Source organism: Betta splendens, chromosome 2, assembly GCF_900634795.4.
Source record: "Betta splendens chromosome 2, fBetSpl5.4, whole genome shotgun sequence".
Lineage (NCBI taxonomy): Eukaryota > Metazoa > Chordata > Actinopteri > Anabantiformes > Osphronemidae > Betta > Betta splendens.
The window spans coordinates 26,393,853-26,415,041 of NC_040882.2; the positions used below are offsets into that span (position 1 = coordinate 26,393,853).

Below are 21,189 nucleotides of genomic sequence, written 5' to 3' on the forward strand. Positions count from 1 at the left end.
TGACCACCATGCTCATCCTCATCATAAACTTCAACATATAGTAGTAACTTCAAACTCAATTCATGTAAAAGCGACATGTAGTCTAAGTAAAGAACAGTGTTAGGCTTCATTTACTTAAAGCTACAAATATCAGATTTGAAAAATACCAGTCTTTGATTTAAACTGCTGTGTCGGTGCTGTCCTCTGGTGGCGAAATATTTAAACTGTAAGTGTTTTAACTGTGGCTGATTTATGTATTTATGTTCAATGATGCTTACTCATCACTATAATTAGAGGTAAATTGGGTTTTAAACTAGGCAATGAATTGTTTTATGCTACCAATTACAGCAATGAAAATCAGATTATACTTTTTTAATGTCTGTCTCAAACTGATCCAAAAATTAAAATTGTGTTGTCAAATAATGTAGTTTAATGCTTATCCTGAAAAGTGGAAAAACTATAGTAGTAAACAAACCAAATGGGCCAAATGATCTGTGGGTTCCAATTAAAACACACATTTCCTGTAAATGATCTCACATCATAACTGGAAGAAAATGAAAACACGTCATTCTGAAGTGTCAGTCTGAAAAAATGCTGCTGGTCTGGGCTTGTTAATGTTCCTCCATGCTCCACTTTGCAGTTACTGCTACTGTGAACATACACTACAGTTTATGGAGAGTATATGAAGTGAACCTAACATTATAACAGTCTCTTTTGACTGAATACATGTGGAAATGTCTGTCTGTTGTTTGGGGCCAACCTGAAACCGGTTTAAGTTCTGTTCCGACCACATCCAGGATCCTACAGTCTCTGCTTTCTTTGTGTTGGTTCTGATGTTTCAGACCTTTTAATTCTTGTTACTATTTGTAGCTTCTTGTGTCCGTTTGGCATAATTTTTAATCACTTTGGCTCTTCTTTGTTATGTGGCATTCTGTTTCCCATCTGTTAGTTTTTTGTGTCTTTTTTAAAGCTCAGTGTGTCTGTGCGGCACCTCATTATATCAGTTTTGGCTTTTTATATGTTTAAATATGCTCACCTCTTTTTGTTGTGTTTTTATGTCTATTCATATCGCATTGTTTTGTCTAGTCAGGTTTTGTTATGGGTGTAGTTGAGTTAGAGTTTCAAAACCTTTAGTTGTTTTGCACTTTTCTAATACTGGCAGTTTTTCTCATTGTAGTTCGTCCGTGCTACAGGAGACGTAACCTCTGTTAACCCTCGTTAGCCATTTGCTAATTGTTTTGTCCTCCATGTTTCTCCTGGCTCATCCCTGAGTGTTTTCTTTTTCAGTTGGTGACGTCACGGGGCTGCGGCGCGTGCGGCACTGGCGCTCTCTACGCTGAGGTCGCGACCAGTGGGAGAGAGGGAAGCTCGGCGAAAGTCTTTCAACGAAACCTTATACAGCGGCATTAATGTTTTAATAGAACCAGGTCGTCCGCACCGTCCAGCGCCGCAGGCCGCGGCCGAACCCCCGGTAGAAGTGTTCGACTATCCGCGGAAGTGGTTTGGGCTTGAAAAGTTGTGTTTGGGTGAACTTGTCCCGAGTTGTTGTGGCGGATGCTAGCGACGGCTGACCGCGAAAATGCCGCCGCCGCGTCCGTTTCCTCGGCTCTGACCCAGCTCCGCGTTCTCCAGAGGAAGGGAGGAAGACAACGGGGAATAAGAAAGGTAATATAGAAATATAGAAATAAACAGAAAGAGGAGAAATGGCCGAGGCTCGGTCTGAAGAGGAGGAGGAAAACATGATGAGAGACACCAGGGAACAAGTGGTCCGACGGCCGCCGAACAGAGGTACCGTATAAATGAAGGCGTTTCAAAGCCGAACACAACGACTACACGTTCAGTTTCCATAGTGAGGAAATAAGTTGTCACTGGTCCTTTTACATGATTGGCATGAGGAAATCCGAGCCAAGCTGCCTCGGACGCCGTAGCGCCGCAGTCTTGGCAGCTAGCTGCTGTTGGGCTCCGGGTGTGGGATTTAACGCTGAGGTGGGAGCTCCACCTGCGTTCATCTAACGTCTGAAACGTGCAGAGCAGAACTGTACTAGAGTCAAACAGCGGAGGATTCACACAGGTCACAGGTCTAGATAAGATAACCATGAACGACCCTCACCAGCGCTGTCCTGGTTAGAGCTCCGAGAAATCATGAGGATAAAGTGTATGTTTATTCCTTCCATGAGCCAAGTCCAGGCAGACTTGTGTTGTTTTGTCAACAAGAAAGAACAGGTTTTGTTGACACGTCAAAGATAAACCGCTAAAGAGTTGAGATGGTGCAGTTCTACCCTTTTCTAACATTGTGCATGTTTATAGTAAACTGGCAAAGCATCTCTGAGTTCATGATAAAAGCCAATAAAAAAGGATTTCACACTTCTGGCCTATAACCACTTGCCTCGTGCTCACTAGCAAACAGATCTATTCTTAAACAGCTAATAACAGTGTACGCATCGGCTTGTGTGCAGCGCTCTTTTAACTCCAAGCCATGAATTGTCCTATGTCAGCATGTGAGCATATCAGCGTTTGGGTCAAAGCTCACTCACGCAGGCATAAAAACACACGCAGACTGACAGAGACCGTCCAGTCTGTAATGTGTAATGGTGCAGGCCAGTGCCAAGACTTAGAACCATTAGGGTCATGTACAACACTCCCTCGTTGTTTTTCCTTTGTGTCTCATGAGGGAAACACAAGTTATAATTTAACGTGTTTCATGGATATTCTTGTACGCAGTGTTTAAGTGTGAGTAAGACAACCATTTAACTACACATGGAACCCTCTGGGCAAGGGCGTATCTTCCCTGAAACTCACCAATGCAGGTCTCAACAGCTTTGAAGCAATACTGAGCTACAATCAGTTTGAGCACTGGAAATCACAAGACACATTTTAATATTTCATTCAGAAAATAAAGCATAAATATTTAATATGTCATGCTTAATTTACTACACTATATACTTTAATTCTATAAAAGTCAGGGATTACTGCATTTGATGCTCTTTACAATAACATACATTTATTTCATTAGACTGTTTCATAATAATGATAATGGTGCTCTTCTTTGTATGTATTTTTTCATGTACTTATTGTAATCAGCTATTGAATACAAAACAAAGTTCCCCATTTAAAGAAGCTACCTGGACAGGTGGTGAAATGTGTCAACACAAAACAGAGGTTCAGTTGCCATGACTCAACTTTAACACAGTTACAGTAACATGCTGTGGTTTTTATTCGTGCCGTATTGTGGAAATTCCCCTATTAAGCCTTTCACTTTTTATTTACCACTCTATTCAACCTGCTCAGAAAAGCAATGTAAGAATACTGAGTACAACCTAACAGGTAAAAGAAAGCAAAACCAACGTACACAAAGAACGAAAATGTCCAGAGTTGATTTGGTTCTTAAAGGGAAACAAGCAAAACAAGTTGACTTCCCACATTCAAAACACATTCTCATTCTCCTGGTTTCAGCTTAAGCCACTCAAATGTAGTGCTGCACACAAGAACAACAAAAGGATCACAGTGTTTTCAGTTCATATGGTAATTTTCACTGAGGTCACAGAGTTTGGCTCAAATCTTTATCTTGTGTAATATGTGCAAAATATTTTGTAACATGAAGGAAATTTTATTGGAGCCAATGATTGGGTGCAACCCAGGCTGATGATGCAAACAGACCATTAAAACAGTGTGCTTGTGTTTAGCTCTCTATGAAGAGAATCTGTAATTTATGTTGTTGGCATCTGTACAAGTTTACCCCCCCCCCTCTAACTAAGAGTTTTTATCTCAAACGGCATTTTCTGTTAATCTTCAAGATGAGACAGATGTTGGATTACTCAGTTTTACCTTTAACTTGAAAGTAAGAATCAGTTTGCAGGCTGTAAAACCAAAACAATGAATTAAAGAGATTCTCAGCGATTCTGTGGAGCTGAGATGACATCATGTGTCTGAATCATAAAGAAAAAGTGATAATAGCTTCGAAGAGGTTAACTCTTCTGCCTTAATGGCCAACCTTCCTCCACTTGTAACCTCTGAACTCGCTTTCCCTGGTAAGATACTGACCATGTGGCTGAGAGAAAGCTTGCTGCGTTGTGCGTCTGCGTGTTTGAACGCAGCTCCAGCACAAAGCTGAGCCAGCCTTCTGCAGGAAGCACATCTGGAAGTGTTAAATCTCCTGATGACTCCAGCAGAACCACAGCAACCAATCACAGTCCCCCTTCCTAGAAGCGTTCTGCCAATCACCAGGCTGTCCATGGAACAGATGGGCGGTCCAACTATACTTTCAGAGAAGAAGAGGACACAACAGACAAAAAAGAAAATTTGAGTTTGGGGCTTTCAGGAAAAGCTAAAATATAGAAGTTTTGGCAGAATATTTCTTACATCAACGTTAGGTTGCTGTGGATGGTTCAAGGAGCCGACATGAAGTGACATGTATCGAAAAGGGAGGAAAAGGTAGGAAATGGGAAAATGCACACAAAGTCCAGGTCTACCTCAGAGAGAGAATCCACCTTTTCTTTGTTTGCTTCAAAACATAATGACTGGAGCCACAGCCTGGACAAAAAGAGGATTTACTGAGCAACACAGACACAGATCTCCTTAATTCTTGGTGCTTATTATTGTTGTTTCTACATTGTACACTTCCTTCAAAAAACCTTCGTGGAAAACGTAACGCAGGCTACATTTGTCTTTTGGCATTTGAGGATAAACACATCCGTTTCCTGCCGAGAGAACAGTTAGTGAGCTAATAATGTCTGTTTAAACAGTGTCAGCTCAGGTTAACCGCTACCTGCATAACACTCAAAGCTATTTCTATTAAATTTGGATTCTTTTTGAATTTTTTCAAGATTGATCGTGTCCGTATTTGGTTTAGAAGCCTGATTATAACCACTTTCATCCCTTTCTTTCTGCAGATCGTCCTGACAGACGTAAGCCAGAGCAACGTCACAGGTGAGAGATAGAGCCTTTCTTTGTCTGACCTGCAGTTTGACCAAGATGAGTCACTGGTACCAGCAAGCTTGTATTTTATGATTCGCATGTGGTTCGATGCTGAGGCTACTGTAGGTGGATCTCTTTGATCTGAGCTTTGCTATAAATTTAGACCTAACATATCTAAGTCTGTCTGTCTGCTGAAGTATTACGCATGAAGTCAGACTTGCTCCTTTGTGGCCGAGCTCTGTCCTCAGTGTCCTTGCAGACTTGACAGGATTAGTTTCCCCTCTTTGCTCTCTGGGCTGACACAGTCCTGAAAGTATTTTGGCTGTTGGCCTGTTGGCATGGCAACCAGCCTGACAAGCCACAGGGTTTAAAGTGTGTGTGTTTTGGGGGGGAAACAGTTTAATTTGAATCAATTTTACAAAGTGAATAATAGGAAGCTTCCAAAATGATTTTTGTAAAAATTCTTCATATAAGCAGATCTAACTGTCTGCTTTTACCATTGCATCATGAGGGCCCTTGAGGTGCCAAAAATCGGAGTAATGGGCAAGAGGAAAAACCATAACATGGCCCTAACACAGAAAAGGCACTTTAGCAAAGTGGAACATTGTTTAAAGACTAGATCCCTGATGACCTAGGGATAAAAAAATAAATTAAATATATCATTAGGTACAGTTAACATGTTTTACAGGCTTAAATCAAACTTACATATTAATACTGTAGTCATTGGGTTATTTGTTTTGCTCAAACCCCCTTTTTGGTGGAATGGGAAAACTGGAAAGAGTATTTTCCATTACTGTTTGACGCAGTGAGGTTAGTGTGTGTTTGGGCAGAGTCAGGGGTGAGTCATGATTGTCCAAAGTTAGCAGCTATGTGGCAGAAAGCGAGAGCAAGAGAGTCTGTCAGACAACTAAAACGAGAACAGACTGAGGGACAATTACTAAAAGCAGTAAAAGACTCCTGATCCTCTGTTGTCTGGGTGAGTCTGGGTCTCGTGATTTCTAAGTAACTAGTTAAACTCTTATCAAAGTCAATGTATGCGTGTTTGTAATGCTCACTCTTAAGTAAAATAATCATTTAGGGGTTTAGTCTTAGTTTCGTAGGTACCCTCAGTTTCCTGCTGAACCGTAAAACTCACTGTGTCCATATGTGCTTTTATGGGCAGTGTCTTTTTTTCCTCCAATTGAAGACAGATTTGGTGCAATGTCTTTCACCTTTGAAGCCAGTTGAAAACATCAGCAGGATATGGTGAAGCTAAAGTATCAGTGATGGAATCTCAGGTCAGCTTCTAGTAATGCTGTACAGTTCACCTCAGAAGCAGGTTGAAAGGCATACACTCAAATATTAAAACCAGTCAGTAGATGGTTTACAACATGTGATTGATAAAGCATTGTCCACTCAGCTTTCTGAATGTAAAGCACAGTGGACTCTGGATAAAAATATATTAACTTGGCTATTTCCTACACAGCTCGGATAACTGGTGTGGATCCATCACTGGAAAACAGATTTACAGAACAAAAGAGGCTATTCAGCACAAATAATGCGACTTATGATTTACTTTTTTTTTTCACATTTTGTAGCCAAGGTCCTCTCTCCTCGATCAGAGCAGTCATCAAGAGAAGTGAGTATTCTTCTTGGTCCTCCTCTTCAAATTCTACTTGTGCATTTCTTGTATATGGGTGAAGTGAGCAATCACAGTTGGATCAGTTTCTGTGTCTCTCCTGGATAAACATTACAAATACCATGTGAAATGCATCACACATCACTGATAGTACAAACAGTTGTTCATTACCTTTTAGTTTGTTGCAGTGTCTTTTTCTCATACCGTATCTTTTCTTTCAGCCTCTAACAGGTCAACTTCTCAGTCTGAGACATCCAGAGACAGAGATAGAGAGAGAGAAAGGGAGAGAGACAGAGACAGAAGGTAAGACACTTCCAGGTTGGTGGTTTTGCTCCTGACTGTGCTAAGACATTGGACCGGGAGGGTATATTTAGATTGGACTGGTGAAAAAAGAAAAATATAATCAGGGAATTGGGTGTTTGTGTTTAGAGGTCACTGAGTGCTGCACAGGAAAGTGCAATGTATTTCTACTGTATGTTTAAGATAGAAGTTTAGCTTTTTTATTAAATAATCACACTGTACTTTACTATCACATCTGATTGAACTTGTTCATTGTTATGAACAAGTTTTTAATTTGTTTATGACTTCTTGTTATTGTAACCTGTCCTCAGACGACCGGAGATCACCATCCTGTCTGCAGAGCCTCTGCCCTCTACAGCCTGGTTTCCTGGAGCATCTGCAGGAATCCCACCTCCCCCTCCTCCTGCTGCACAGATCTGGGGAGCCACAATCCCTCCTGCCATACAGGTAAACTGCCTCTCTGCTATTGTTGTGTATATTCTACCTTTACATCATCTATAGACATGTGCTGTTTCATGATCGGATCCAGGATTGTTGACATTTCTGCAGATTTATTGTCTGTCTGTCTGTCTGTCTGTCTGTCTGTCTGTCTGTCTGTCTGTCTGTCTGTCTGTCTGTCTGTCTGTCTGTCTGTCTGTCTGTCTGTCTGTCTGTCTGTCTGTATTTGAATAAATCTTCACCGCTTGTGCTGGACAGGAGTTTTTCCTTGTGTTTTAAATGGAACAGCTGTTTGCATATTTGTAGTATGTAATATTGTTGTGCTGTTTTTTTGTTTTCCAGCCTCCTCCTTCCTATGAGGAGGTGATCAAAGAGAAGAGGCAGGAGCAAGCTTCTCTTCCCTCATTAGCCCCATCCTCTTCCTCATCCCATCCAGGTTCTACCATAACAATTGCCACCCAAACAGACCCAGGAAGTGACCCAGGTCGTCTAAATTCACAAGGTGACAACCCCCCTTGTATGGGATTTACGGTACAGTATATGTTGGTGAATGATAATCAGTAAAAATCATTTGTGTGCTTCTGTGCAGTGGGACGACCAGTGAGACCATCACGGCCGCCTCTGCCTTGCCCTCCCAGATCATCTCATGTTGATAACAACAGCAGCATCGCCAGCCAGTTGACCCTCACGCCCAGTGACACCAACAGCGTGGTACCAGACACACCCCTTGAGACGGTCACTAACCCCTCTGCACACACACAATGCTGTGACCCCCTCAATGACCTTTGTTTACCTTTGACTTCAAAATGTGCTCAGACTGAGCAGTTGGCTCCTGTTTGTGTGGAAGCTCCTTCTACAACTTCATCTGATGTTGTATTGGAGCGGCCAAGGCCACGCCCTCGTTCTAAGCTTGGTATTCAGCGAATGAGCAACGAGGTCAAAGTTCAGACTTTGGTGAAATTGCGTGAGGATGGTTTAGCTACACTAGCAGCCCGTGCAGCAGGTGACACGACAAACCAAGAAGCGAATCAGGGGAAGTACCTGCATGAACTACTCGAAGCCTTCAGCTCAGACGACTGGGGCTTCCCTGAGCAGCACAGTGACGGCAGTGAGAACAGCCAATCAGAGAGTGAGGAAGACGAGGAGGACATGGCAGCTCTAAAAGCAAGGATACAAGCCTTTGAGCAGCAGCAGCAGCAGCCGGTGGCTGATGGGAACAGTGATAAAGAATTATCAGTCACAAAGAGGCCTGAACCACGTCCTCGTCCTCGCCTTCATCCCACTAAATCTGCTCCGCCCAGCATCGCCCCAAAACCCCAAACCTTTTCTCCTACCCCCAAACCATCCAGCCAGGTGTGGGAAGATAGAGCCCTGACCTCTGACCCTGGTGTCACTGAGACATTGAAAACAACTGAAACCGCGTATATAGGTGTAGATCCTGCTGCAGAAACATCAGCCTCTTCTGCCCTAAAAGAAGCTACTGCTCCAGTACCAGAACCCGGCAAATCTAATGAAAAACCCGCTGTAGCACCAAAGCCCCAGTCTGTAGAAACCATCCCTTCTAGTTCCCCTGCTCCTGTCCCAGCACCCCGGCCTCCACCACCCAAGCTTACTCCGACTTCCTCCACTGTCAACCCCAAACCTCCACCTAGACCAACAGTTGCCCCCAGGGTCAGCGTGGGGTCACCACACCAGGATAAGGGTGCAGCAGCAGAGCAACCTGGCCCCACTCTGCCCCCAAGACCCTCAATGGAGGTCAGCAGAGGTGGAAGTAATGAGGTGCAGGACAAGGCAACCAGCACTGGTGAGTGTTTTGCTCCTGTAACGCATAGTAACTTAGTTCACATAGTCTCCATTCTTTGCATGTAGATTATTTAAAAGGTTTCTTCCACTAATCAGCTGGCTACATGAACACCAGCCAGAGCAACAAGGTTAATGTTGAAATCATGTCATGATAATTAAAAATGACTGTACAGTTACATTCATTGTTAAACACTGACCAGAAACACTTGTTTATTGAGCCTTGCTCAATAGACGCCAGAACCACTTGGCTCACCTTCTAAGAGGTTGCACAAGATTTCCGTTGTTCTGCTCTCCTTGTTTTTCCAGTGCCACGCATGTTTTGTTGTGCCAGGAAACGCTGACTTTAAACTGAGAAGGTCTTGTTTTTCATCCTAAGACATTTGGATGATGTTGAACGCAATGTGACACAGAGTAAATTAGCAGGTGGAGGTTTTGAGTCTTTACACAACCTTTCCAAAGCCTTTATTACATATGCTGCATCCTATTGGGATTTGCACCTGAGGCTTTTTTTGTAGGATTATTTGTCATGTTAAAGGTCCAGTTGTCATTAGGTGACTAAATCAACATTTACTAGTCTAAGTGTTTGATTAACAAAATGGTTAGGTCTTATAATAAACTAAATTACATTGGGGTCTTGACACGAGGCCAGTTTGATTAGGTGGCATTTGTTTTTTTCAGATATGTTTTATTCAGCCCATTTTTAGCTGCACACCTGATAATGCTCCAGGATATTTCCTGACACACTGTGCTAAAGTCTGCTCCAGTCTGTGTCTGCATGTTGTTTTGCAAATATTTGCATGAGGTTTGAACTAATTGTGCTGCTTTGTACTACATGAAAACCCGACCCTGTAGTCGTTTAACTACTGATAAACCTTAGATGACTTTGATTAATTGATTGATCGAGCTTTAAATCTGCTTTAAAGATCAGATGCGCTGTTGTTGGAGTTGGTTTTACATTCAACTTTCACCACATGTTGTCTTTAGTGTTTAATACAACTGAATTACAGTCCAATGCACGATTAATGCATACTGTACCCCTTTTTTTATGTTTATTGAAATGTGAGTCATGACGACAATAGTTTCGTGTTAGTGCTGACAGTGCTGTCGTCTGTTTACCCTGAAACCATCGTCGGTGACGTCAGTGCTTCTGAAGCCTCCGTACTCACTGAACAGAGACTCATTGTAAAATGAGACTAAACAAGCAAACGTCTCGGCTCACGCTGAATGAAAAGCAATGACACTGAGGAAGTGTCTCTGCTCTTTCCTTCCTGTCCCTCACTGATACCAATAAAGCCCCATCTACCTCGGACTGATGAAGTCTGGCAATAGAATTCCCTATTACAACCTTTTTTTCTGCTACTGATTCAAAGATAAATATATAGAAATAAATAGCTTTCTCAAACTAGAAGTACCTGTAAGGTAAACTACTGTAAGGAAAGTCTTTAGTTTTCTAAGAACCACATGGTGTATAAGTACTGGTGGGGACCAGTACCACAGCTCCACTGTTACTGTACCTACCAGTGGCTTTAGTAAAGATGCATCACCTCATATTGACTAGTTAGGGCAATATTAAAGTTATGTATCTACAAAGGGCAGTGTTGAGGTAAATGAAGAAGTGGGTAAAGGGAGGATTTGGTCTGAGCTACAGAGGGAACATTTAGCATCAAAACAAAAGCTTGCTGCTAATGTTTTTTTGTCATGATCCTTTCATTATCCTTCCTGTCTACCTTACTGTATCAAGGCCTCAGTCGTAACCAGTGAAGTAGCAGGTCATGCCACACCAAAGCTTTCTCTAGTTCTGGCTAGTTTATCCAATTCATACATATTCAGTATAGTATTTTCTTCATTCTAGTGAAAAGTGGAAGTGGTCGTCCACTCATTCTGAACAAGCCGACAGTGCTGTCCTCACCACGCAGAGTTAGCGGTAAGAGTGTGTGTGTGTGTGTGTGTGTGTGTGTGTGTGTGTGTGTGTGTGTGTGTGTGTGTGTGTGTGTGTGTGTGTGTGTGTGTGTGTGTGTGTGTGTGTGTGTGTGTGTGTGTGTGTGTGTGTGTGTGTGTGTGTGTGTGTGAATACTAAGCTGAGCTCTAGTACAATGGGGCATTTGAGACCTTAGAGACAACAGCGTCATTTCTCTTGCTGTGTGGCAGAAATACATGCAGAGCTTACGAATGTGTCTGTGTATTTACAAGCCAGAGAACACTGAGAGTAACAATATACTCTGCAATATAAATGTTGTGAGACACAAATGCTCTGATTGTGTTGCTGCCAGTGTAATGTTGCAGCATTTCCAGCCAAGCCTCATCCTTTGTCAGCTCGTCTCATAATTCCCTTGATGCAACTCTCCAGACTTTATTGTCTTATCTTTAATTTGTAAACTTACAACTAATTAAGAGTCTTATTGCTTCTCATGTGGTTTTTATATTTCCCAGCTGCATAAGGGAAACTGTGCAGCAGCCACAGAATATCTGGGCTGTTCTGTATATTTGTGGCTTGTTGTGCTGTCAGGGGTACAGTACAAAACAAGCTGTTATTCTTCAGTCAGTCAATTGAATCAGGAAGTCAAATCTTAATGTACATTAGCATTATCTTAGTCTTGATATGTGGTTAATGGTAGAGAAAAAAACATAAAAAATCCTCTTCCTTTTCAACTCCAGCTCCAGCTCTGAGCCCCAAACCCACTGGAGCTCCACCTGCGCCTCCAGACCCGAACCCAGTCCCAAACAAACCTGCAGCTTTTGCCCAAGTCACAGCCTCTAAACCTTCAGGACCAGTTGTTGCTCTAGACCCAGGCATCAAACCTGTAACTCCAGCGTGTGGTCCTGCTCCAGCTTTAAGGAAAGGTCCTGTGATTCAGACCAAACCTGAAGCCACAAACCCGGTGAACGCCACAGAGCCACCGCTTCCTCCTCGGTAAGATACAGGGTTGCTGCCTTGTTGGTTCAGGGGCTGAAAATGGCTGGGTTTAGTCAAATTTCACCACAAGCAGAAAACTGTAGTGTTTTTTTCTTGTAGGCCAGCTTCCATACTGTTTTTTTTTTGAGGGGGGACAAACAAAGTCTGCCTTTTCTTTTCTCTTCAGGCCTTCAAGTGGGAAATTCCTCCCACTTCGTCCTCCACCAATTAAGTCCATCCCTGGACGACCACCGCCTCCAGCCTTTAACTCCACTTCAAGCCCAGTTTGTCCTGCTTCCAAAGGCAGCCCTCCAACCTCGACTTCTCCAGCCAGTCAGCCTTCACAGACCAGGTCATCTTCACCTTCATCAACTAAGCAAAATCAGAAGGCACCAAAGAAGGGCCCCCCACTGCCCCCACGCCCTAAACCTGGACACCCGCTTTACACCAGCTACGCAGTATGTGCACATATTCATGCATAGACTTCACAAACCAGCTGTTTGTCAATTTTAGTTGTTGTTTTTCTAATTTTTTATCTCAGAAACAGGAAGTCCTGATCGTTCTGGATGACCCCACCCTGGAGCCATCAGAGCAAACATCAGATGAAGGAAAGAGTCAAAGCACTGTCACTCCACTCATCAGTCAATCACAGTGTCTTCTGGACCTGGACATCCAGCCAGTGCCTCTGCCCAGTCCAGACAGCCCATCCAAACCTGCCTTGGAGGATCTCAACCTGTCAGACTCCCAGGTACGGCACCTTTTGGCAGGTGCATTAGTTGTGCATCATGCCGAGGGGTGGGTCCGCCTAACTCAGTCATCTATAGTCAACAATTTCCTCCAGAGATGAAGTTTAATTTAAAAAAATCAGTATTTAGCCAACCAGGGACATTTTGCAACGTTTGGCTCTTTAAATTTATTTGTAGTGTTACCTTTTTAAAATATTCTAGCAAAGAAAAACAGCTGACAGATGTTTTCTTTTGTCATTCAGTCCATCCTGCCTGTTGACTCAGCTGAGCAGAAAGAACAGCCAGACTGCCCTACTGTCAGGTCAGAAATAAGTACATGTCATGCCACTGTAACTAAGGGACTGCATTTGTACCAGACCATTTATGTAGCTTATTGTGTTACAGTGGTCCTCGGTGTGAGGCCCTGTTTGACTATGAGGGGGAGGAGGATGACGAGCTCACCTTCTCCCAGGGCGATGTCATTGCACTTCTTGAGCACATCAGTGAAGAGTGGGGGCGGGGTGAGATCCATGGTCAAATCGGAATATTTCCTCTGAACTTCACCAAAGTGGTGGAGAGACTCCCACAGCCTGTGTCATCACCGGAGGAAACAACAGAAAGCACATCTGCTAGTACAGAGCTGGTAGAAGGTTCCGGTGAGCTATTATTATTATTAACCTAATGCACATTTTATTTGACTGTTAAAATGCAGTGGAAGTGGAGGTCACACCACAAAGGGCTCATTGGGGAACTGCATTAGCCCTCAAGCTAATGGCTAAAAGCTCATCAGATGCATAGATTGGGGATTAGTGGACGAGAGAGGAAAGCTTTCAAACTTTGTGTTCATTGCAAATGGATCAAAGTTTATTCAGATGCCGTCTGCTGTGCTCCAGTTGTCCAAGCTCTTTACATAATGCAGCCTTGAAATTACTGGGATTTTAGTCTTTCAAGTGCTTGCACGACTGAGGCTGGTCTTCAGGGAATTATGTTACCTTCCATTGCATCAGTATAAAAAAAAGGATACTGTTAAAATCGCAGAACTTCATATTTATCCAGTTACAGTTTACGGGGAGCAACACAATGAACCTTTCCCGTATATACAAATCTTTCACACATTCTTGAAATCCTTTATACACCAACGCTGAAACTATCAGATGCATCTGCATACTTCACTGTAGAAGCTGTGCTGCTCATACCTTTACCATTACTGTTGTTATTTTTTTCCTCAATAGCACCAAAGACAATGGAGCAGCCAGTCTCAGAGGTGAGTGTGTCCATGTTCTGTTTACACAGAAAACAGCATTTGTTCAGTTACAAAGCAACTGTGTGTTTATCTAAAGTGATTTCAAAAACATCAGTCAGTGGTTGTTTAAATCAGTTAGTTGAATTTTAAATCTGTGATTTTCAGACAGAAGAGTGGGTGGTTGCCCTGTTCGACTTCACTGGACAGACTACAGAGGATCTGTCTTTCCACAAGGGGGCGGTGATCCATGTGTTAGAGCACATCGATGCAGAGTGGAGGAGAGGAAGGCTGGAGGGTAGAGAGGGCCTTTACCCCGTTGCCTTCACTCAGCCCTGCTCAGGTACAACACATTAAATAAAATGACACAAAATAGAAGCAGCAGTTGTGTATGATCACTAGAGTCAAAATTGGTTTTAAGATAAGACACATTCATTTTAACAATAACAATAAATCTTATTAACATCTAATATTATGTTGAAAAGCTCAGACACACATTGTAGCAGCTCTTCTTTCAGGTCTTGGTCACATTGTATGCCTTGTTTACCTCTCGGAGAACATAATTAATTAATCTTCTGACTCAAATTAAATGTGGTGTTTTGTTTTGTCAGTCATCAGTTATCTGTTCCTATTTATGAGATTCTGCCATGACTTTCTCTTGTGACTTTCTCTCGTATTTAGAACCATTTTCTGATCATAGTTAAACTAGAAGTTAAAATCTGTTTGAGTGTTGCATTTGTTTTCCTTTAGTTTGTGTGCGTGACTGACAGTCTGTAACAACACTTCCCTCCCTCCGTTTCCAGTTCAGCCAGTTCCCCACCAGCAGCCACTGGGAATGGCAAAGGCTCTGTTTGACTTCACAGCAGAGAGTGATGATGAGCTCACACTAAAGGTGTGCATGGAATTCATTCCTGAGCAGATCGTGACTTGGCATGAAGCAGTTTATTGATGTTAAGAAAGATGATGAGTTTTTGTTTAGTTAGCAAACAGTTACATTTACTTCTGTCATAACTGAAATTGTAAATCTGTGCGTCTTTCTCTGTGTGTCTCTGTCCTGTTTTAGGTTGGGGACATCATAACACAGGTGGAGCCGATGGATGAGCAGTGGGTTTTAGGAGCTGTGGGCGGGAAGCACGGGATTATACCGAAGAGCTACATTTCACTTCTCTGATGATTCCAGCCATACTGTGTAAAGTTTGGGGGGTTGAACCTACACCCTCCCTCATCTGTCAAGACTAGTGTTTTTCTGGGCTGTCTGAGTTCTCAGCGCATATGGAGCCACGTGCATCCAACATATTGGAGGTCCGGAGTTTCAGTGTTTTTTCAAAAACTGAACATTTACGTTTTTTAGGCACAAATGCCTGGTTGCCTTTTTAAATGTGTGTTTTGCTGACTAAATTGAAAACTCAAGAACACAAGACTTTGCCTCACTTACTGTTGTCATGATGACTAAGAATGGGATGGACCAGTTGCCTTAAGGACTTTTCCCCCTCCATCTTCTGCTGGACTCTGGCACATTTTCATGAGAAGTTGGTTTAACTTTTGTGGGGGCTATTCTGCTTTAGACTAGTGAAACGTTCTAATTGATCTCTATGATAGGAATAAGGGGAAATTGCTGGATTCCTGCATCCTAGAGCCACATTTAGTTCACATTTAGTAGCTGGTTGCTGTTTTTTTTAACACATCTGTTGTGTCAGGCTTGTGAAAAGCCAGAGCTCACAGGTTCAGAGATGAGAACACGTTTCAGCTAATGCCGTTAAAACTACATTTATGTTTCACCAGAAGGTTATTCTCACCAGGTTATTCCCACCGTGAGCCAGAGGAGATTAGAACGCTGAATAATGTGGAGCTTTAAGATGGATGACTGCCAGGTCACACGGCTTAGTAGTTGCTCTGTCCACAGAGAGGCTGAAGGCAGTGAGTGTGAGGTGAGTGGATGCAGGGTCTTCACTGTCCAGATGGCTTGGTGCCACCGGTGTGAAGCAAAGGGCTGTTTTTTTAAACACTAAGAAATGATCCAAGACTTAAAACCCCCTGAAACAAACCCCATAGGACATTGTTTCATTCTGTGATGCTGTTGCTACACGTTGTCGTACTGTACATTTTTTTGCATGTTTCTTGCTGATCAGGTTCATTCCATTATTTTCTGTGGGCTTCTAATTTACTTAACAAATGTCACTGCTAGGTTTCATCCCTAATCTACAAATGAATTACCAGTTACCTACGTCATGTGTCATTCTCTAAATGCTTTCAGCAACAACTAAAGGGCAGCTCACTAAGCTAATGACACATAATGACTAGTAATGGAGCTCAAAATACACTACAAATCTACACGGCTTATTGGGCCAGAAGCTTCTGGGTTCAAAGCCGGGTCTAGACGTTTACCAATGCATTCAAGCTTCATTCTACTGAACCTGCGTCTTTTAATCAAATGCCCCTGTTGCCGTTCAGACATTGGTCGTTTACACCTAAAGTTTAAATTAAATGTGTTGTTACTGGAGCATCACTCCCGTCCATCGTCATTATGCCGCCGTCTGTCATATTAAAAACATTAAAGATTGTTTTTTATTGCAGCCAGATGACTGTGAATGAATGAGTGTGACAGTAGAATCCGTGTGATACCTTGATCAGTTTCACATTGCCTTGTGAAATCAGTGGAGTTCTGAGGGTAACGCAGTGGATCGCACTTTGTTCATCAATGGTGAACCTGAATGCAAGATGTTTGGAGGTTGTCAAATTGATTATTGAAGTCATTGGCGGTAAATCTGTAAAGATTTCTCATTTTTTAGTATGTGCACTTTAAAATAACAGATGGGAGTTTACCTTTTCATGTAAATGTTTCATGATCAGACATCACATGGAATTTGGTGGCAGCCTGTCAGAGAAAAGTTTCATGTGGCAATATTAACCATCAGAGGGTAAAGTAATGGCCCTAACACTCATTTGTGAGCAAGTTTGAGTTAGTGTGTGTGTGAGAGAGAGAATTACAAAGAAACTGGCACAATTCACAGATTTGTAATAGGTATTTTATGTATAACCACACATTCCAAAGTTTTCATGCAAATAAAATTTAAAACCTTTCATTTTTTTCCTTTTTGTTTTTATATTTTCACTGAGGTCTGCACTGAAGCACAGGTTATGATTTTGTCAGGCAGGCAAATGGGTTGCACTTGACAAAAACAAGGGAGATACATAAGTTCTAAGTGTAACACAACCCGAGCTCATACAAAGACACAGGACCTGTAAGTGATACACAGTGAAAACGGGTCAAAAAGCCGTCACAGTGGAAAATTCTGTCTGGATACAATGGTGACTTTCTTCCTGCTTCATGTTTTACCAGGAGAATGCAGGCGCTAACAGCGAGTCATGACGTGTGATCCCAGTCGTTGACTGACGCCCGTTGTCTGCTCAGCGCAGCAGCTTCAGGTCAGTTGTTGAGTCAAAGCACCCTGAAGCATAAATGTGCGGCTTCTGTTAAGACTGAAAACACTGAAAGAAACAAATCCCGTTGCCGCATTGAGTTTAATAATAACTGAACTTTATTGGTCCCACATTGGGGCAATTATTCTCTGCATTTTGACCCAGTGAAGGAGCAAGTTCACGGTGTCTCGCTCAAGGACGCACCTGCTGCAGACCTGCGCGGACCTTTGCCTTCCGAGGCCGACGCTCTACCGACTTCACCACCAGGCTTTTTATAGTTGACGCACTGCATGAATCTCACAAACTGCCCTTTTAGTCGTCTTTATTGAATCTGTACAGTTTGACTGGCTACTGCTGCTCAGGCTTGCGGTCATAGTCTGTCAGCTCACACAGCTCAGCGGCGTCTCCGTTGCACTCGCTCAGACCCAGCCCGGCGTGGAGCGGCTCCGTGAACCTGGTCTGGACTCGGTGCAGGAGGGTCATGGTGTCGCCGACGCTGTAGAAGCACAGAACGCCTGCGCTGTGGTCCAGGTACACGCCTATTCTGGACGACGCAGGGCCGCAGAAGCTTTTTGAGATGTTGTTGTGCAGGAACGTGTACGTTGTGTTGCAGTGCAATGCCCACGACTTCTCGTTGTGTCCAAAAACCCGTCCGTTAAAATTCCCTGACCTCCTCATGCTCCCGTAGGCCACTGCCACTGTAGCGTCCCTGCTCCTCTCCACCTCCCAGTAACAGCGTCCACTTAGCTCCTCTTTGCTCAAAACCTGGGATATTCTGACGAACCGGTGTGGATGATAAGGATAAGGCCCGTTTTTGTTGTTATATGTTACCTTTCTGTTGCCCTCAGATAAAGCCAAGAACGTGTTGGGTGTGTTTGGATCCAGTGTGATCTGACATGAGTGTTTCAGGAAGTCCGCTCTGTTCCTCAGTTCTGCTTGCAGCCATTTCCCACTCAGAACATTCAGCATCTTATCTCTGGCCGCCGTCACGTCCGCGATCACGTCCTTAAAGTCCAGCAGCTGGTTCGTCTTCGTGCAGAGGAGGCCCGCAGCCTGACCGGCTGAGCGCGAGGTGTAGCTGCAGAGGAACCAGGTGTGATCTTCTGTGTGAGAGAGCTTCTCCAGGTCGCTGCTTCTCCTCTTCAGCTCGCTGATCTCCTGCTCCAGCTTCTCCTGGAGCTCTTCCACCTGGCAGACTTTGGCTTTCTGCCTGGATCTGATCTGCATCTCCACATCCGACATTCTTCTCTCAATGGCGTGGATCAACTGCTTAAATCTGTGCTCGGTGTCCTGCACTGCTTTATCTGCATCGCGACTGACGGTTTCTACTTCCCGTTGAAGCGCCTTCATGCGTTTCTCTCTGTCCTGGATTCTCTGCTGGATTTTCTGCCTTCTTTCGCTGAGCTCCTTTTCCTTCTCCGTCCTCTCTGCTGCAGCAGAAACGGCGTCGTGGCCTTTGTGTTCGTCCATGGAGCAGAGGTAACAGATGCACTGTTGATCAGTGCGGCAGAAAATCTTCATCACCTCATTGTGACGGGAGCAGATGGTCTCCTGGAGCCTGAAGGAGGCTTCAACAAGTTTATGTTTCCTAAAAGTAGGACAGTCATAGTGCGGCTGCAGATGCTGCCCACAGTATGAGGCCAGACAGACCAGGCAGGACTTGATGGCTTTCATCTTGCTCCCAGGGCAGAGGTCACAGGTCACATCCTCAGGTTCCGTGCAGCTGGGATCAGCTGCAGGATCGCTGAGTGCAGTCTTCCTCAGCTCCTCCACTAACTCTGCCAACATGGTGTTCTTCACCAGCGCTGGTCTGCTGGTGAAAGTCTGCCGACACTGAGGACAGCTGTCGGGTTTCTTCTCATCCTCGTTCCAGAAGCTCTTAATGCAGCTCCTGCAGTAGTTGTGTCCACAGGGGATGGTCACCGGATGCTTGAGTAGGTCCAAACAGATGGAACAGCAGAGTTTCACCCTGTCTTTCACATTTCCTTGCTGCGCCATTCCAGCCCCCGGGAAACGTTCGGGCACGAGAAAGTGCTGCACCGATTTGTAGTGAGCAAGTGTTGAGTTACCTTGTATATGCTGCACTTTACTACACGTTGGCCACACCCATCTGTGCTTTTGGCCCGTCAGTGACGGGGGCATGGACCAAGAGCAGGAAATACCAGCTGGTTGGCAGATAGGGGGAAGTTGGTTACACTTTTGGGAAAAGGGAATGGTGAGGCTTAGCCAGTCTTACAGCATTGCATTAGCACATTAAAGCCTGTTAGTGGGTCCAGTTGTGGTTTTTCGATTCAGTTCCGTACCAAGCAAGGCAGAGGGTTGGGAGCCTAAATTAGAACAGAGAATGCAGAGAGAGAGAAGCAGACGTCTGGGTCAACCTGGAATGTGAATGCTGAAAAACAGGACTCTGGAATGAAAATAATAGATTCTGAGAAGTACACAGATTAGACAGAGACTTGCCCTAACGATTATATACATGTGTTTACTTATTAGACCAAAGAAACAAAAGACCAGCAGTTCATACAAATCATTTTCACAGAATAGCATTAATATGCTAATAACAGGTGCTTTACTAAATGACAAGTGCAACGACAGAAGGTGAAAAATGTCTGTACCGACACGTGAAAAGATAAAGATCGTTTGTCTGAAAGCGTCAAGAATGCAGCTGGTTGAACATGAGTTATTTATGGATTACGTGAATACAGGACTGCAGCTGCAGCAGTCATACAGTAACTCCACTACGTAGGTCCTGCAGTATGTGTGTATGAACAAAATGACTTCACGGTTATGTAACGTTTTACATGAACCGAGCAGGAAATAACTAAAGCTGTGATTTTTCCCAGTCTCACAAACAAATGCACCAGAAGAATCTAAACCTTCAACATTTGCATGATTTGAAAACAAAACACGTGTGGTTCCTGCAGGTCACAACATGTTTATAACGGCCGTTACCTAAGTGAAAGTCAAGAAGGTTCACTGTAAAACAGGAGTCTGCAACGAAAATAGTTCCTACAGTGTAAATATAGGTTTAATTAGCAAGAAACTTCGTAGTTTTGACCTAAGATGATCTAGTTACAGTATAAAGTTGGGAGTGGATGGTTGACACAGGTTGGCTTCTAACTTGTTCATTATTTATTGAATCCTTGTGATACATGACAACATCCGTCCAGTGTGGATCAACTGAACCACTGCACAGCACATGAAATCAAACGCATTGACAAAGTGTGAAAACGAGTGGATCAATCAATCAACCTGCCATTTGTGTCGATGCAGCAGATCTCTAGAGGTCGAGGTGTAGCTGCACCTTCCTGTGTCGGAGTGAAGGCGGCTGAGATGAGCCTTTGGATCAGGGTTAGTTCAGCTGCAGTACATATCAACACACCACAACCTGAGGAAGATGCGTAGAACCAGCTGGAGGCGTGTGGGTCCGTCTCCCCCTCCACTAACTGGGCCGGCGCTGGTCTGCTCCGACACTGGGCTCAGCCGTGGGTCTGAGAGGAGGCGACGTCACGGCGGCGGTCGCTTTAAGCCTGGCTCTGCGCTGATGTGAGTTTAACTGAGAGTCTACTTCACACCAGATGTTTGTTCTTTGCATTGAGCTGCTTTACCATCAGGTTAATGTTTATGCCAGACATTCTTTTAGAAGTATTTTTATGACCTCAAACTATTACAGTAACATGTAAACACTCAATACAATATGAAACATGACTCCCGCCCTATTCTGTACTTACAGAACTAAGCCCAGTCTCCAGAACCCCAGAGCTGTTCTGTGAACGAGGTCTGGACCCTGTGGAGCAGAGTCATGGGTTCTGAGACGCCGTAGCAGGACAGAACCCTGGGATCCAGGTCCACGCCCACT

General features: G+C 43.7%; 2 protein-coding genes across 3 annotated transcripts; one reads left to right on the forward strand and one right to left on the reverse strand.

The window, feature by feature from the left end:
• The first annotated feature begins 1,268 nt into the window (after positions 1-1,268).
• Positions 1,269-16,991, forward strand: LOC114867864 (SH3 domain-containing protein 19-like). 2 transcript variants are annotated; one of them, XM_029170955.3, is made up of 17 exons: positions 1,269-1,767; positions 4,869-4,905; positions 6,471-6,511; positions 6,733-6,814; positions 7,123-7,258; positions 7,592-7,751; positions 7,839-9,053; positions 10,905-10,976; positions 11,708-11,963; positions 12,133-12,403; positions 12,487-12,693; positions 12,934-12,992; positions 13,076-13,326; positions 13,903-13,934; positions 14,079-14,253; positions 14,714-14,802; positions 14,974-16,991. In XM_029170955.3, exons 1-17 carry the CDS (start codon positions 1,683-1,685, stop codon positions 15,079-15,081), a joined length of 3,276 nt encoding a protein of 1,091 aa, XP_029026788.1. In that variant the 5' UTR covers positions 1,269-1,682; the 3' UTR covers positions 15,082-16,991. The 2 variants fall into 2 exon arrangements, with proteins under 2 accessions (XP_029026788.1, XP_055369337.1); XM_055513362.1 differs by lacking the exon at positions 10,905-10,976.
• On the reverse strand, positions 16,919-19,405 carry LOC114868415 (tripartite motif-containing protein 16-like). Its single transcript, XM_029171973.3, has one exon. It carries the CDS (start codon positions 19,326-19,328, stop codon positions 17,679-17,681), a length of 1,650 nt encoding a protein of 549 aa, XP_029027806.1. The 5' UTR covers positions 19,329-19,405; the 3' UTR covers positions 16,919-17,678.
• Between the last annotated feature and the right edge of the window lie 1,784 nt (positions 19,406-21,189).

Excerpts from the sequence above, each read along its gene's own strand:
- LOC114867864 (XM_029170955.3), top strand. The coding sequence starts at position 1,683 with ATGGCCGAGGCTCGGTCTGAAGAGGAGGAGGAAAACATGATGAGAGAC. Across the intron at positions 6,512-6,732 it reads CAGAGCAGTCATCAAGAGAA|CCTCTAACAGGTCAACTTCT; the intron begins GTGAGTATTCTT and ends CTTTTCTTTCAG. Across the intron at positions 12,993-13,075 it reads CCAGACTGCCCTACTGTCAG|TGGTCCTCGGTGTGAGGCCC; the intron begins GTCAGAAATAAG and ends ATTGTGTTACAG.
- LOC114868415 (XM_029171973.3), bottom strand. The coding sequence starts at position 19,328 with ATGGCGCAGCAAGGAAATGTGAAAGACAGGGTGAAACTCTGCTGTTCC.